Source organism: Somniosus microcephalus, chromosome 17 (assembly GCF_052327205.1).
Source record: "Somniosus microcephalus isolate GS21.2 chromosome 17, FLI_Smic_1.0, whole genome shotgun sequence".
Taxonomy (NCBI): Eukaryota; Metazoa; Chordata; class Chondrichthyes; order Squaliformes; family Somniosidae; genus Somniosus; species Somniosus microcephalus.
The window spans coordinates 13,159,795-13,172,287 of record NC_141003.1 but is presented as its reverse complement, the minus strand read 5'-3'; the positions used below and the strand labels follow the sequence as shown (position 1 = coordinate 13,172,287).

At 48.9% G+C, this 12,493-nt stretch overlaps 1 protein-coding gene across 1 annotated transcript in view; it reads left to right on the top strand.

The window, feature by feature from the left end:
* The window catches only part of LOC147105508 (uncharacterized), a 187,788-nt gene that overhangs the window by 78,110 nt on the left and 97,185 nt on the right, over positions 1-12,493 (top strand). The window contains exon 7 of the mRNA XM_086009944.1: positions 8,309-8,410. Within this exon, the coding sequence (XP_085866070.1) occupies positions 8,309-8,410 (102 nt within the window). The remainder of the gene's footprint in view (positions 1-8,308; positions 8,411-12,493) is intronic.

Genomic DNA, 12,493 nt, shown 5'->3' with positions numbered 1-12,493 from the left:
AGCAATCATTATGGTCGTGTGTTGTTCTGCCACAGCGATAGCACTTCACTGTTCCGTATGACATTTCATTTGTGCCATATTCTTGCGGTCTCCGTTGTATCTCTGCAGCGCCCCGTGCGGCTGCTTCGTGTGATACTGCAATGCTGAAAGCCTTGTCCAGCGTAAGATCCTTTTCTGATAGAAGCCGTTTCTGGGTTCCTTCACTTTGAAGCCCACACACAAACTTGTCCCTTAAAGTATCTGCTAGTCCCGTTCCAAACTGGCAGTGTTTCGATAGCTTGCGCAGTTCTGTCAAATACTCAGCATTACTTTCATCTTTATGCTGGTTCCTTTTGTGAAACTTAAATCTTTCTGCTATCAGCAGCGGTGTGGGGTTTAAGTGGTCCTGTAGGATTGACACTATGTTTTCAAAACCCTTTTCTACTGGCTTCTCTGGGGTTACTAGGTTTCGAAGTAAGCCATATGTTTTTGCACCCATTGAATTCAGCAATACCAGCGCTTTCTTGTCATCTGGCACTTCATTCGCCTTGCAGTATACTTCTATGCGTTCGACATATGTCGTCCAATCTTCGACTTCATTGTCGAACGCTGTGATACTGCCACTCTTCGGCATTTTTGGGTGTGGTTAGACTGGCTTAAAATGGCGTCTCCCGCGCTTTCCTTTCTTCCCCGCTGCGGCTTAAAATGGCGTCTCCCGCGCTTTCCTTTCTTCCCCCGCAGCGGCTTAAAATGGCGTCTCCCGCGCTGCTGCCGACGCCGCTCTTGGCGGTCCTCCTGGCAAATGGCGACGCCCTGTGGGCCTCGCACGCTGCTCCTGCGCTGCTGCCAATGCCGGTCTCTGCGGTCCTCGTGGCAATGGCAGCGCCTCGCGTTTTCCTGCGCGCCTCTCTCCCCCGTTGACGCTGCTCGGCCCTTGAACACCGGCTGCACTCTGCTCTCTCTCGCCTCTCTCCCCCATTGACGCCGCTCGGTCCTGAACACCGGCTGCGCTCTCCTCTCTCTCGTTGACGCTGCTCGGCCCTTGAACACCGGCTGCGCCCCGTGCGCTCTGCCCTCTCTCTCTCCCCCGTCGACGCTGCTCGGCCCTTTCTGTGCCGCTCGGTCGGCTCTAGCCGCCGCTGTCCGGGAAGGGTCTGCGCAGTACCTGTTGCCAGCCTGTTTCACTGGACCACCGTGGCTAGAAGGCCAAGCCTGGCTCTCGACAGCCTCCCCTGCGATGCCCGTGCTTCTGGACTCGACCTCCTTATGCAGAGTTGCAGGTAGGTTCGAATCTTCTCGTCGCCAATGTTAGATCCGGGTATCTTAATGTTGTGTCCTTTCAATAATCAGACAAAGACTGCAGGGAACGATCAACAGGTGTTTACTGGATGAAGTTCAAACTGCAACTGACTGTACAGAGCGCCACTCGGGGCTTATATACAGGTGTGGTCACTGCCGGTACTGCAGGATTCAGGAGCTGTAAAAAGTAGCTCTCCCCCTTAAAGGTACATACACTACAGGTTCTGTAACCCATAATACTCTTGCCTAACAACAATCGATCTCAGTTTTGCAATTTTTAATTTACCCCCAACTTCAACAGCATTTTTGAGGGAGATTTCCAGATTTCCGCTACCCTTTGTGTGGAGAACATAAGAACATAAGAAATAGGAGCAGGAGTAGGCCATACGGCCCCTCGGGCCTGCTCCGCCATTCAATAGGATCATGGCTGATCTGAACCTAGACTCACGTCCACTTCCCTACCCGCTCCTGTGAAGAAGTTTCTCCTCATCTCAGTTTTGAAAGGGCAGCCCCTTATTCTAAGATTATGCCCCCTAGTTCTAGTCTCACCCATCAGTGGAAACATCCTCCCCGCATCCACCCGATCAAGCCCCCTCACAATCTTATATGTTTCGATAAGATCGCCTCTCATTCTTCTGAATTCCAATGAGTAGAGGCCCAACCTACTCAACCTTTCCTCATAAGTCAACCCCCTCATCTCTGGAATCAACCGAGTGAACCTTCTCTGAACTGCCTCGAGAGCAAGTATATCTTTTCTTAAATATGGAAACCAACACTTCCTGAATTCAGCCTTGAATGGCCTACCACTAATTTTAAGATTAGGCCCCTTGTTCTGGACTTGTTCACAACCTTGGTGTCATATTTGACCCTGAAATGAGTATCCGGCATAACTAAGACCGCCTATTGCCACCTCCGCATCATCGCCCGTCTCCCACCCTGCCTCAGCTCATCCGCTGCTGAAACCCTCATCCATGCCTTTGTTACCTCTAGACTTGACTATTCCAACGCACTCCTGGCTGGCCTGCCTCCCACGTTCCACCCTACGTAAACTTGAGGTCATCCAAAACTCTGCTGCCCGTGTCCTAACTCGCACCAAGTCCCGTTCGCCCATCACCCCTGTGTTCACTGACCTACATTGGCTCCCAGTTAAGCAACGCCTCGATTTTAAAATCCTCATCCTTGTTTACAAATCCCTCTATGGCCTCGCCCCTCCCTATCTCTGTAATCTCCTTCAGCCCCACAACCCCCCCCCCGCCACCCCTGAGATATCTGCGCTCCTCTAATTCTGCCCTCCTGAGCATCCCTGATTATAATCGCTCCACCATTGGTGGCCGTGCCTTCTGTTGCCTAGGCCCTAAGCTCTGGAATTCCCTGCCTAAACCTCTCCGCCTCGCTACCTCTCTTTCCTCCTTTAAGACGCTCCTTAAAACCTACCTCTTTGACCAAGCTTTTGGTCACCTGCCCTAATTTATTCATATGTGGCTCGGTGTCAAATGTTTTGTCTTATAATATTCCTGTGAAATGCCTTGGGATGTTTTACTACATTAAAGGTGCTATATAAATACAAGTTGTTGTTGTTGACTCATCTACCAGAGCAAATAGTTTCTCTCTACCCTATCGAATCCGTTAATCATCTTAAGCACCTCAGTTAGTTCACCCCTTAATCTTCTATACGTGAGGGAGGACAAGCCTAGTCTGTGCAGCCTGTCCTCCTAATTTAACCTTTTTAGCCCCGGTATCATTCTGGTGAATCCGCGTTTCACCCTCTCGAAGGCGGAAAATCATGCAATCCAGAGATCCCCTCATCCCCACCCCGCCACAGATGATAAGTTCCGGGATCAGCTGCCGGATCCATCCCGCACGATTCCCGTGATTGGGGGGGGGGGGTGGCGGGGAAGCGTGGGGGGGGGGGCGAGAGGCGGCAAAGGAGGCCTCAGATTTTCCTTGTGGGGCCAGGAGGTTCATTCCTGCTATCGCTCCACCACCCCCCCCCCCAAACCCCTCCCCATTTCTCAGCGGGAGCACCCAGCACCCAACCACATGCGGGAAGGAGTATGCAAAATGAATTTAAATGAGGGAAACGCAGCCTCTGCCTTATTTACCGCCGTTTGCCCACTCTTGGACCACTGGAGGCTAGGCCGGCCTGTTAGGCCCAAGGTTTCCCGCACTCATCGGTCCGCTGGGAGAACGGGTTAGCAATTCGGCCAGCAGCATTTAAATAAGGCGGGCTTCTTTTTTGCTGAACTAACATCAAAACTCACCGCCAAAAACTGCCCCCCCCCCCCCCCGAGGCCAAAGAAAGAAATGACAGAGAGATTCAACTTTGCGGTAACATATCCATTCTGGGTGCATCGGTGCATATCCACAGCTGCTTACAGCTTGACGGGCTCTCGGGGAGCGTCCTAAGTCAAAGTCAAAGATTAATTAGTTCCGCTATCCGTATTCTGTCACTCTTCAGCTCCTCTGTCTGCTCTGATTAGTGCTTTCAGCTTTCAGTAGCAGTCCCCCGATTGTGGTAAGTTATTATCAACGGTTTACATTGCATGTGGCAAATTAGCTTTATTCCACAGCTCAGAGTGTTGCGGTACAAAAGGTTATTGCCGCTGTTTACTAAACATTTACGCAGCCAGGCTGCAGCATTCAATTTTAATGAGCCAGATTAATCAGCGATACCACAGTAGATTTTGGACCCACTGGGAGGAAATGAGTGAGTGAAGAACATCTAACATCACTCATACTGGAAAAGCAGTTTTGTTTTTATCTGTTTCTAAATGCTCTACATTAACAAAGGAGGAACTTGCATTTATACAGCATCTTTTAGATATACTCAGGCTGCCCCCAATCACTTCATAGCCAATGAATTTACTTTTCATAGTCGCTGTTGTTAAGTAGGCAGACTTGGCTGCCGATTTGTGCATAGCACAGCCCCACAAACAGCGAGGGAGGGATGAATATTGGCCAGGACTCCCGGGGAGAACTCCCCCGCTCGTCTTCGAATAGTGCCGCGGGATCTTTTCGATCCGCCCGAGAGGGCAGACGGGGCCTCGCTTTAACGTCTCTTCCCGAAAGACAGCTCCTCCAACCAGGAGAACTCCACTGCTCGAATAGTACAATGGGAATTCTAGGTGCATCGGGAGAGGCAGGTGGGGACTCGGTTCTAAAACCTAAAGCTTTAGGGTTTTCTATAGTGCTTATTTATAGCCTTAAGACATCACATCGTGTCAGCTGTGGCTCAGTGGGTGGGCACTCCCACCTCGAAGTCAAAGGTTGTGGGTTTAAGTCCCACTCCAAAGACTTGCACACATAATCTAGCATTACACCCCAGTGCAGTACAAAGGGAGTGCTGCACTGTTGGAGGTGCCATCTTTTGGATGAGACATTAAACTGAGGCCCCATCTGCCATCTTGATGGACGTAAAAGATCCCACGGCACTATTCGAAGCAGAGTAGAGGAGTTCTCCCTGATGTCCTGGCCAATATTCATCCCTCAACCGAAACCTAAATCAGTATCAGATCACTTATCTCATTGGCGTTTGTGGGACCTTGCTGTGCGCAAATTGGCTACCGCGTTACCTGACATGAATCTTGTCATTCATGTGGAAATGACTTATGAAGTAATACTGGGCGGCCTGCTGGTGGCGCTGTCCAGGGAGAGTATAAATACTCGGGCATGGGCCCAGCTTGCTCAGGACATTCTTTAACAGGAACTAGTGAAGGACACAACTAGACCTCCATGTTGAAAAACAGTTGATTAAAGCCTTGTTTAATACTCAGATCAAGTGCCTAGTAGTTTTCTTACGTCATTACCTACCTTACAACAGTGACTACACTTAAGGCATCGCATCGTGTCAGCTCAAGCCTCTGGACTGGGGCTTCAACCCACAACCTCCTGACTCAGAGGCGGGAGTGCCCACTGAGCCACGGCTGACATGATGTCCTTTCTGTCAAATGCCATTGACTTACAAGACCTTAGAAAGTTTGAGTGTGTTACGGATGTAAAGATACACCATTCATTTCCTCCTACAGTCTACTGCATTTTAAAACTCAGCCTTGGTGAACGAACCACTTCTCTCCTACTCTTTACAGTCTTGCTGATGTCTTGCTCTGTGGGTCTTGGGCCAAGCATCCAGCTTTCTCAATAAAGAAACAAAACACCAAGCAGCAAAAAAGAAGTATTCATTCTCGGGATGTGGGCATCATTGGCAAGGCCAGAATTTATTGCCCGTCCCTAGTTGCCCTATTGAGCCTTCATCTTGAACTTCTGGTTGCAGTTTGATACACCTGAGTGTCTTGCTGGGCCAGTTCAGAGGGCAGCTAAGAATCAACCACTTTGGTGTGGGACTGGAGTCACGTGTAGGCCAGATAGGGTAAGGACGGCAGGTTTCTTTCCCTGAAGGACATCAGTGAACCAGTTGTGTTTTTTACTGCTTCATGATCACTTTTACTGACACCAGGGCCTGGATATTAACAGGGGCGGGGGGTGGAGTGTGGGGGGGGCTGGCGGTGGAAACCCGCAAGTCTGGGTTTCCCGGCGTGCTGTGGGGTTTTAACTCCACAGTGTGCCTCTTTTGGCCCTGACAGGTTCCCGCCCGGGAGTCAGCCCGAGTGACAGGCTTGGCTTCCAGTCAGGCGGGCAGCACTCCAGAGCGGGCCACCGGAGCAGGTAGGTCCAAGCCACAACCCTGGGGCGGGGTCTGATCCCCAATCCTGGGGAGGGGTCCGATCCCAGGGCGAGTCCGATCCGGTGAGGTTGGGGGGGGAGGGGTCCGATCCGGTGAGGGTCGGGGGGAGAGGTCCGATCCGGTGAGGGTGGGGGGGCAAGGTCCGATCCCAGGGAGAGTCCGATCCGGTGAGGGTGGGGCGGGAGGGGGTTCCGATCTCAGGGAGAGTCCGATCCAGTGAAGATGGGGGCGGGAAGGAGTTCCGATCTCCGACCCTGAGGGCCTTTGTATGGGGCAGGTCTGATGTGGGGGAGCTGGGGAGAAACACTCCTGCTCCTCCTGGCCCACAAGCAGTGCTGTGAAGGCACTTACCTTCTTCCGAAGTGGTTCTCGCCTCACTCCAGCTGCCGGGTTTCCCGAGGCAAAGCAGGTTAAATCAGAGGCTGCCAGCCTAATTAAAATATTTAAATTGCCAACCCGACTCCCGGAAGCGGGTTGGCTGCCCGCCCCTTGTCCTGCCTCAGTAAAACCTGGAAGTCGGCGGGTTGGGGTCGGGGTTCATCTGGCCCGATCCTAACCCAGCCATTTTTGTGTGCTAAAATTCAGCCCCAGGCTTTTAATCCAGCTGCTGTTTTAACTGAATTCAAGTTCTCAAACTGCCAACCGTGGGAATCTGAACTCACCTATTCTCAGGATTACTAATCCAGTAACCGAACCACTAAACCACCATACCCATAGGGAACAGAGCACCTGGGAGCGAGACGTCAATCGGTCAATCCCTGTGGGATCGATGTCCTTTGTTCATTTACATCTTTGTAGCTTTTTGTAAAGAAAGAGCTTACATTTCTATAGCGCCTTTCATGACCTCAGGGTGTCCCAAAGCGATTTACAGCCAATGAAATACTTTTTGAAGTGCAGTCACTGTTGTAATGTCGCCTGACAGCGGGGAGACATGACTGTCCTCAGCAGGTATGGGAACCGCTGGACATCACAGGGGTGGGCTGGGTGGAATTCCTGGGAGAGCCTGTAAATGCCCCCCTCAAACTCCCCCGGGAATTGCCGCCGGGGATTAGTGGTGAGGGGCAGAAGAAGCATCAGAGCCTCTCCCATTCCCCCCCGCCGCGCCCCCCCGCCCCCCCGCCCCCCCAGAAAGAAATGTTCAACATAAATTTAAATGGAGTGGAAAGCTGGTTGATCTGGGCTCCGGCTGTAACACTTTAATACTAAGGCTAATACTGTTGTTCAAATGCCACCATGTAAAATCTTTTAATGGTCCTGTTAGTCCAAGGGGGCAGTGTCAAGCGTTAGACCGGGAGGGGGCAGAGTCAGGTGAGATCCCGGGATACTGAGGAATTTCGGTGCCAATAGAGCTCGGAAGGTTAAAATCGACCCTCAAAAATCATTCTAGTTTCATGATTCTGGTAAATCGAAATCTATTTGGTGCTGAGAGTGGACCATTTCTTAAAATGGACAGGAGGTTGAGGCTGATTGACCTCTATTCTGAGAAGCTGCGGGTTCAATCGAAAGAATCGAACGAATTGAGGCATCCCTCATGTGGAAAAGTACGCACTAATTCACACGTACGCTGCAAAGTAGGCTGGAATGAATGCTATTAACAGAACTAATGCCCAGAGAAGAATTTACAAAGTCAACGTCTCAACCGTGCGTCATGCCACCTGCAGGATAATGGATATAATCACAGCGGTGCAGAGCTCGATCGATCAGTGAGCAGTTGTTTAAGGTTGGGCTTTATTAATGTGTGTTAGCACAAAGACAGCTTGAGTTGGTGAGGATATTCAGATAACTCTACTGTCAGAATTAGGCGAAAGTAAAAGCTTCAGCAATAAAAAAGAGCAGCGAAATCAAAACAAGCGGGTTTCATACACGAGTCAGAAAGCTAAAGTAAAAATCTGTACAAGAATAAATGTGGTAGAAGATTAGAGAAACAACAGAAAGTCGGATTGAGACACGATCAAAAGGATGAATTATTTCTGTCCCTTTGAACCCCTGTTTGGCAAATGAATCGCATTTATACATTAAAAGAGCTAATGGTGTGGTTTGTACTGCGTGTTATGACAGTATGGATTTTATTGGAGAAAGCCCAATGCGGAGCACCACAAAACAGATTGAAGGTCAGAGAATTAAAATAAAAGATCAAAAGACATTGTGACGTAACATCAGGGCCTTATTAGAAAATGCCAGAGAACAGCAGTGAAATATGGTACATGAATAGGACCATGATTAAAGCCAAACTCTTACATTAAAACTGAACCGGGCAGACCTTTATCATCGCGTACTTAAGTCAGGACGTAAAAACAGCTTGTTCTGGTTTAGTAAGAAACTTTTTCTTAAGTTTTTATTCTTTTACAGCTTATATCTGAGGAAGAAAACAAGATCGCACTCATTGACAAATTGAATTGTGAGCAGCAAAAGAATCAGAAGCACATAAATGATTTGAAGATCAGGTTAGAGGTCAGTGGCCTACTGTTTCCGTGACGATTAGATTAGTCATTGTTTGTTAAAAGAACTTTTACAATGAGACAATGAAGACACGGGAGGGGGGGAGGAGAAATTCGGTTGGTTAGCGACTCTCGTTAGCGCCTTCAGGGGGCGCTAATGACTTACCGCCTGGGCGCGGCGCTGTTACCGCTGCCCACGAAATTCACCTGGTGGTTTCCGGCGGCGATAACCCCTAGTGCCGTGATCTCCTGCGCCCGGAGATCGTGACATCATCGCCGTGCGCATCGCCCCGGTAGTGCCCCGGACCCGAACTTCGGTTCCGCCCCCTGCAGCATCGCCGGGCGAAAACACCGGCAGCTGCAGGAGGCGTTCATCGGGAGGCCGGGCGCTTCGGGGGGCGATGCTTAAAGGCGAGGTGTCCGAGGTAAGTAAAAAAAATTCTGAAATGCTCTTTTTTTTTCCTTTGTCTTCACCAGCGATCGATCAGCCCAACACTCTTCTGCAGGGCATCAGGCTGATCGGGCCAGATCGCGGCTGCTGTCGGGGACCAGGTAAACATAAAAACATAGAAACATAGAAGATAGGAGCAGGAGTAGGCCATTCGGCCCCTCGAGCCTGCTCCGCCATTCAATGCGATCATGGCTGATCATCCAAATTCAGTACCCGGTCCCTGCTTTCTCCCCATACCTCTTGATCCCTTTAGCCTTAAGAAATATATCTAACTCCTTCTTGAATATATTTAATGAATTGGCCTCCACCGCCTTCTGTGGTAGAGAATTCCACAGGTTCACCACTCTCTGGGTGAAGAAATTCCTCCTCATTTCTGTCCTAAATGGCCTACCCCTTATCCTTAGACTATGACCCCTGGTTCTGGACTCCCCGACCATCGGGAACATCCTTCCTGCATCTAGTCTATCTAGTCCTGTCAGAATTTTATAAGTTTCAATGAGATCCCCTCTCATTCTTCTAAACTCCAGCGAGTACAATCCCAATTGACCCAATCTCTCCTCATACGTCATTCCTACCAACCCAGGTATCAGCCTGGAGAATCTTCGCTGAACTCCTTCCATGGCAAGAACATCCTTCCTCAGATAAGGCGACCAAAACTGCACACAATACTGAAGATGTGGTTTCACCAAGGCCCTGTACAACTGCAGCAAGACATCCTTGTTCCTGTACTCGAAGCCTCTTGCTACGAAGGCCAACATACCATTTGCCTTCTTAACCGCCTGCTGCACCTGCATGCTTACCTTCAGCGACTGGTGCACAAGGATACCCAGGTCTCGTTGCACTTCCCCTTCTCCCAATCTATTATCATTCAGATAATAATCTGCCTTCCTGTTTTTGCCACTAAAGTGGATAACCTCACATTTATCCACATTATATTGCATCTGCCAAGCTTCCACCCAATCACCCAACCTGTCCAAATCATCCTGGAGTTTCTCGGTATCCTCCTCACAGCACACACGCCCACCCAGCTTTGTGTCATCTGCAAATTTGGAGATATTACATCTAATTCCCTTGTCTAGATCATTAATATATATTGTGAATAGCTGGGGTCCAAGGACCGATCCCTGCGGTACCCCACTAGTCACTGCCTGCCACTCGGAAAAAGACCCGTTTATTCCAACTCTTTGCTTTCTGTCTGCCAACCAGTTCTCTATCCAAGTCAATACCTTGCCCCCAATCCCATGTGCCTTAACTTTACATGCTAATCTCTTATGCGGGACCTTATCGAAAGCCTTCTGAAAGTCCAAATACACCACATCCACTGGTTCTCCCTTATCTATTTTACCAGTTACATCCTCAAAAAATTCCAGTAGATTAGTCAAGCATGATTTAACTTTTGTAAATCCATGTTGACTTTGTCCGATCCTGTCACTGTTTTCCAAGTGCTCTGCTATTACATCTTTTATAATGGACTCTAGCATTTTCCCCACTACCGATGTCAGGCTTACCAGTCTGTAATTCCCCGTTTTCTCTCTACCACCTTTTTTGAATAGTGGGGTAACATTAGCTACCCTCCAATCCATGGGTACTGATCCAGATTCCATCGAATGTTGGAAGATGATCAGCAATGCATCTACTATTTCCAGGGCCACTTCCTTAAGTACCCTGGGATGTAGATTATCAGGCCCTGGGGATTTATCAGCCTTCAATCCCATCAATTTCCCTAACACCATTTCCCTACAAATACTGATTTCTTTCAGTTCCTCCCTTTCATCAGACCCTATGTTCCCCGACATCTTTGGGAGGTTATTTGTGTCCTCCTTTGTGAAGACAGGACCAAAATATGTATTTAATTGGTCAGCCATTTCTTTGTTCCCCATTATAAATTCCCCTGATTCTGACTGCAAGGGACCTATGCTTGACATCACCAATCTTTTTCTCTTCACATATCTATAAAAGCTTTTACAGTCAGTTTTTATGTTCCCTGCAAGCTTATTCTCATTTTCTATTTTCCCCTTCTTAATTAATCCCTTTGTCCTCCTTTGTTGAATCCTAAACTGCTCCCAATCCTCAGGTTTACTGCTTTTCTGGTCAATTTATATGTCCTCTCCTTGGATCTTATGCTATCCCTAATTTCCCTTGTTAGCCACGGTTGAGTCACCTTTTTGTTTTATTTTTATGCCAAACTGTAAGATTCCCTCTTGCAGAGCCTGCAGCGATGGCACCTTCCTTTAAGAGAGGGAAGGAGCCTTTGAACGCGGCAGCGCTGCACGGCCCATTGCGCAGCGCGGCAAAACTATCGCCCCGCCTGCTGCCTGTTGAGCTCCAGCAATGCAAAAGTTACCTCCTATATACTCTGATACTGCTAACATTGTGGGGGTGGGCATGGGAGGCCATGTCTGACGCTGACCCAGGTCTCCCGAGCTAGTACATCAGGTGGAAAAACAGGAAGGGCCAATTTAAGTCTGAGGTTTTAGATCAGTGCAGAATGCTGTTAAGTCGAAAACATCAGAAATTGAAAATTGAAAGGAGAGAAAGGGGATACATTAGTCTAAAACGGAATAAAGAATTCCGAGGCCAGGATTTTGGGAGAGGCGAGACTTTCAAGTAAAATCATAAATAAAGGATTAAAAGACACAGGATTACTCAGTTAATAAATGTAATCATGATATTGGGAAATATATAATTTTGAATTTTGCATGCATGAGGGAGGGAGAGGGAAGCATACGTGAGGGAGAAGGGACTTGAGGGATAATGGCGGCAGGGTGGGAAGGTGGGAGGAGGCTCGTGTGGAGCATAAAAACCGGCACGCCTGTTTCTGTGACATAGATTCTATGTAATTCTATGTTTAAAGCCTTACTTTGGACATTGGAAATTTTACTTGCTGAGGAAAGATGGTGGGTGGAAAATAATTTTGGACAATCAGTGGGAACTTGGCGGCCAGACTGTGCAAGCACAGGGTGATATACTCTCACTGTAAAACATAACAGCGACTGTGTGTTCCCATTGAAAATATCTATCGCAGCGCCGCCTGCAGAGGTAACAGGCACTGCAGGATCTTAGAATGAGTTCTCAATGAAATGGCGCCTCATTACCGATAGATTAATCAGATATGAGCACTTCTTTCAAAACAAAAACTGCACTAAACAATACTTTAAACGTCTTCCTTAATCCACTTGCTAATATGGATATGTCAGGACAGACCCACCAGGGGTGGTGGCACAGTGGTATACAGTCGGGAAGGAGTGGCCCTGGGAGTCCTCAACATTGACTCCGTACCCCATGAAGTCTCATGGCTTCAGGTCAAGCATTGGCAATGAAACCTCCTGCTGATTACCACCTACCGCCCTCCCTCAGCTGATGAATCAGTACTCCTCCATGTTGAACACCACTTGGAAGAAGCACTGAGGGTAGCAAGGGCACAGAATGTACTCTGGGTGGGGGACTTCAATGTCCATCACCAAGAGTGGCTCGGTAGCACCACTACTGACCGAGCTGGCTGAGTCCTAAAGGACATAGCTGCCAGACTAGGCCTGTGGCAGGTGGTGAGAGAACCAGCACGAGGGAAAAACCTACTTGACCTCATCCTCACCAATCCAACTGTCACAGATGCATCTGTCCATAACAGACCACCGCACAGTCCTT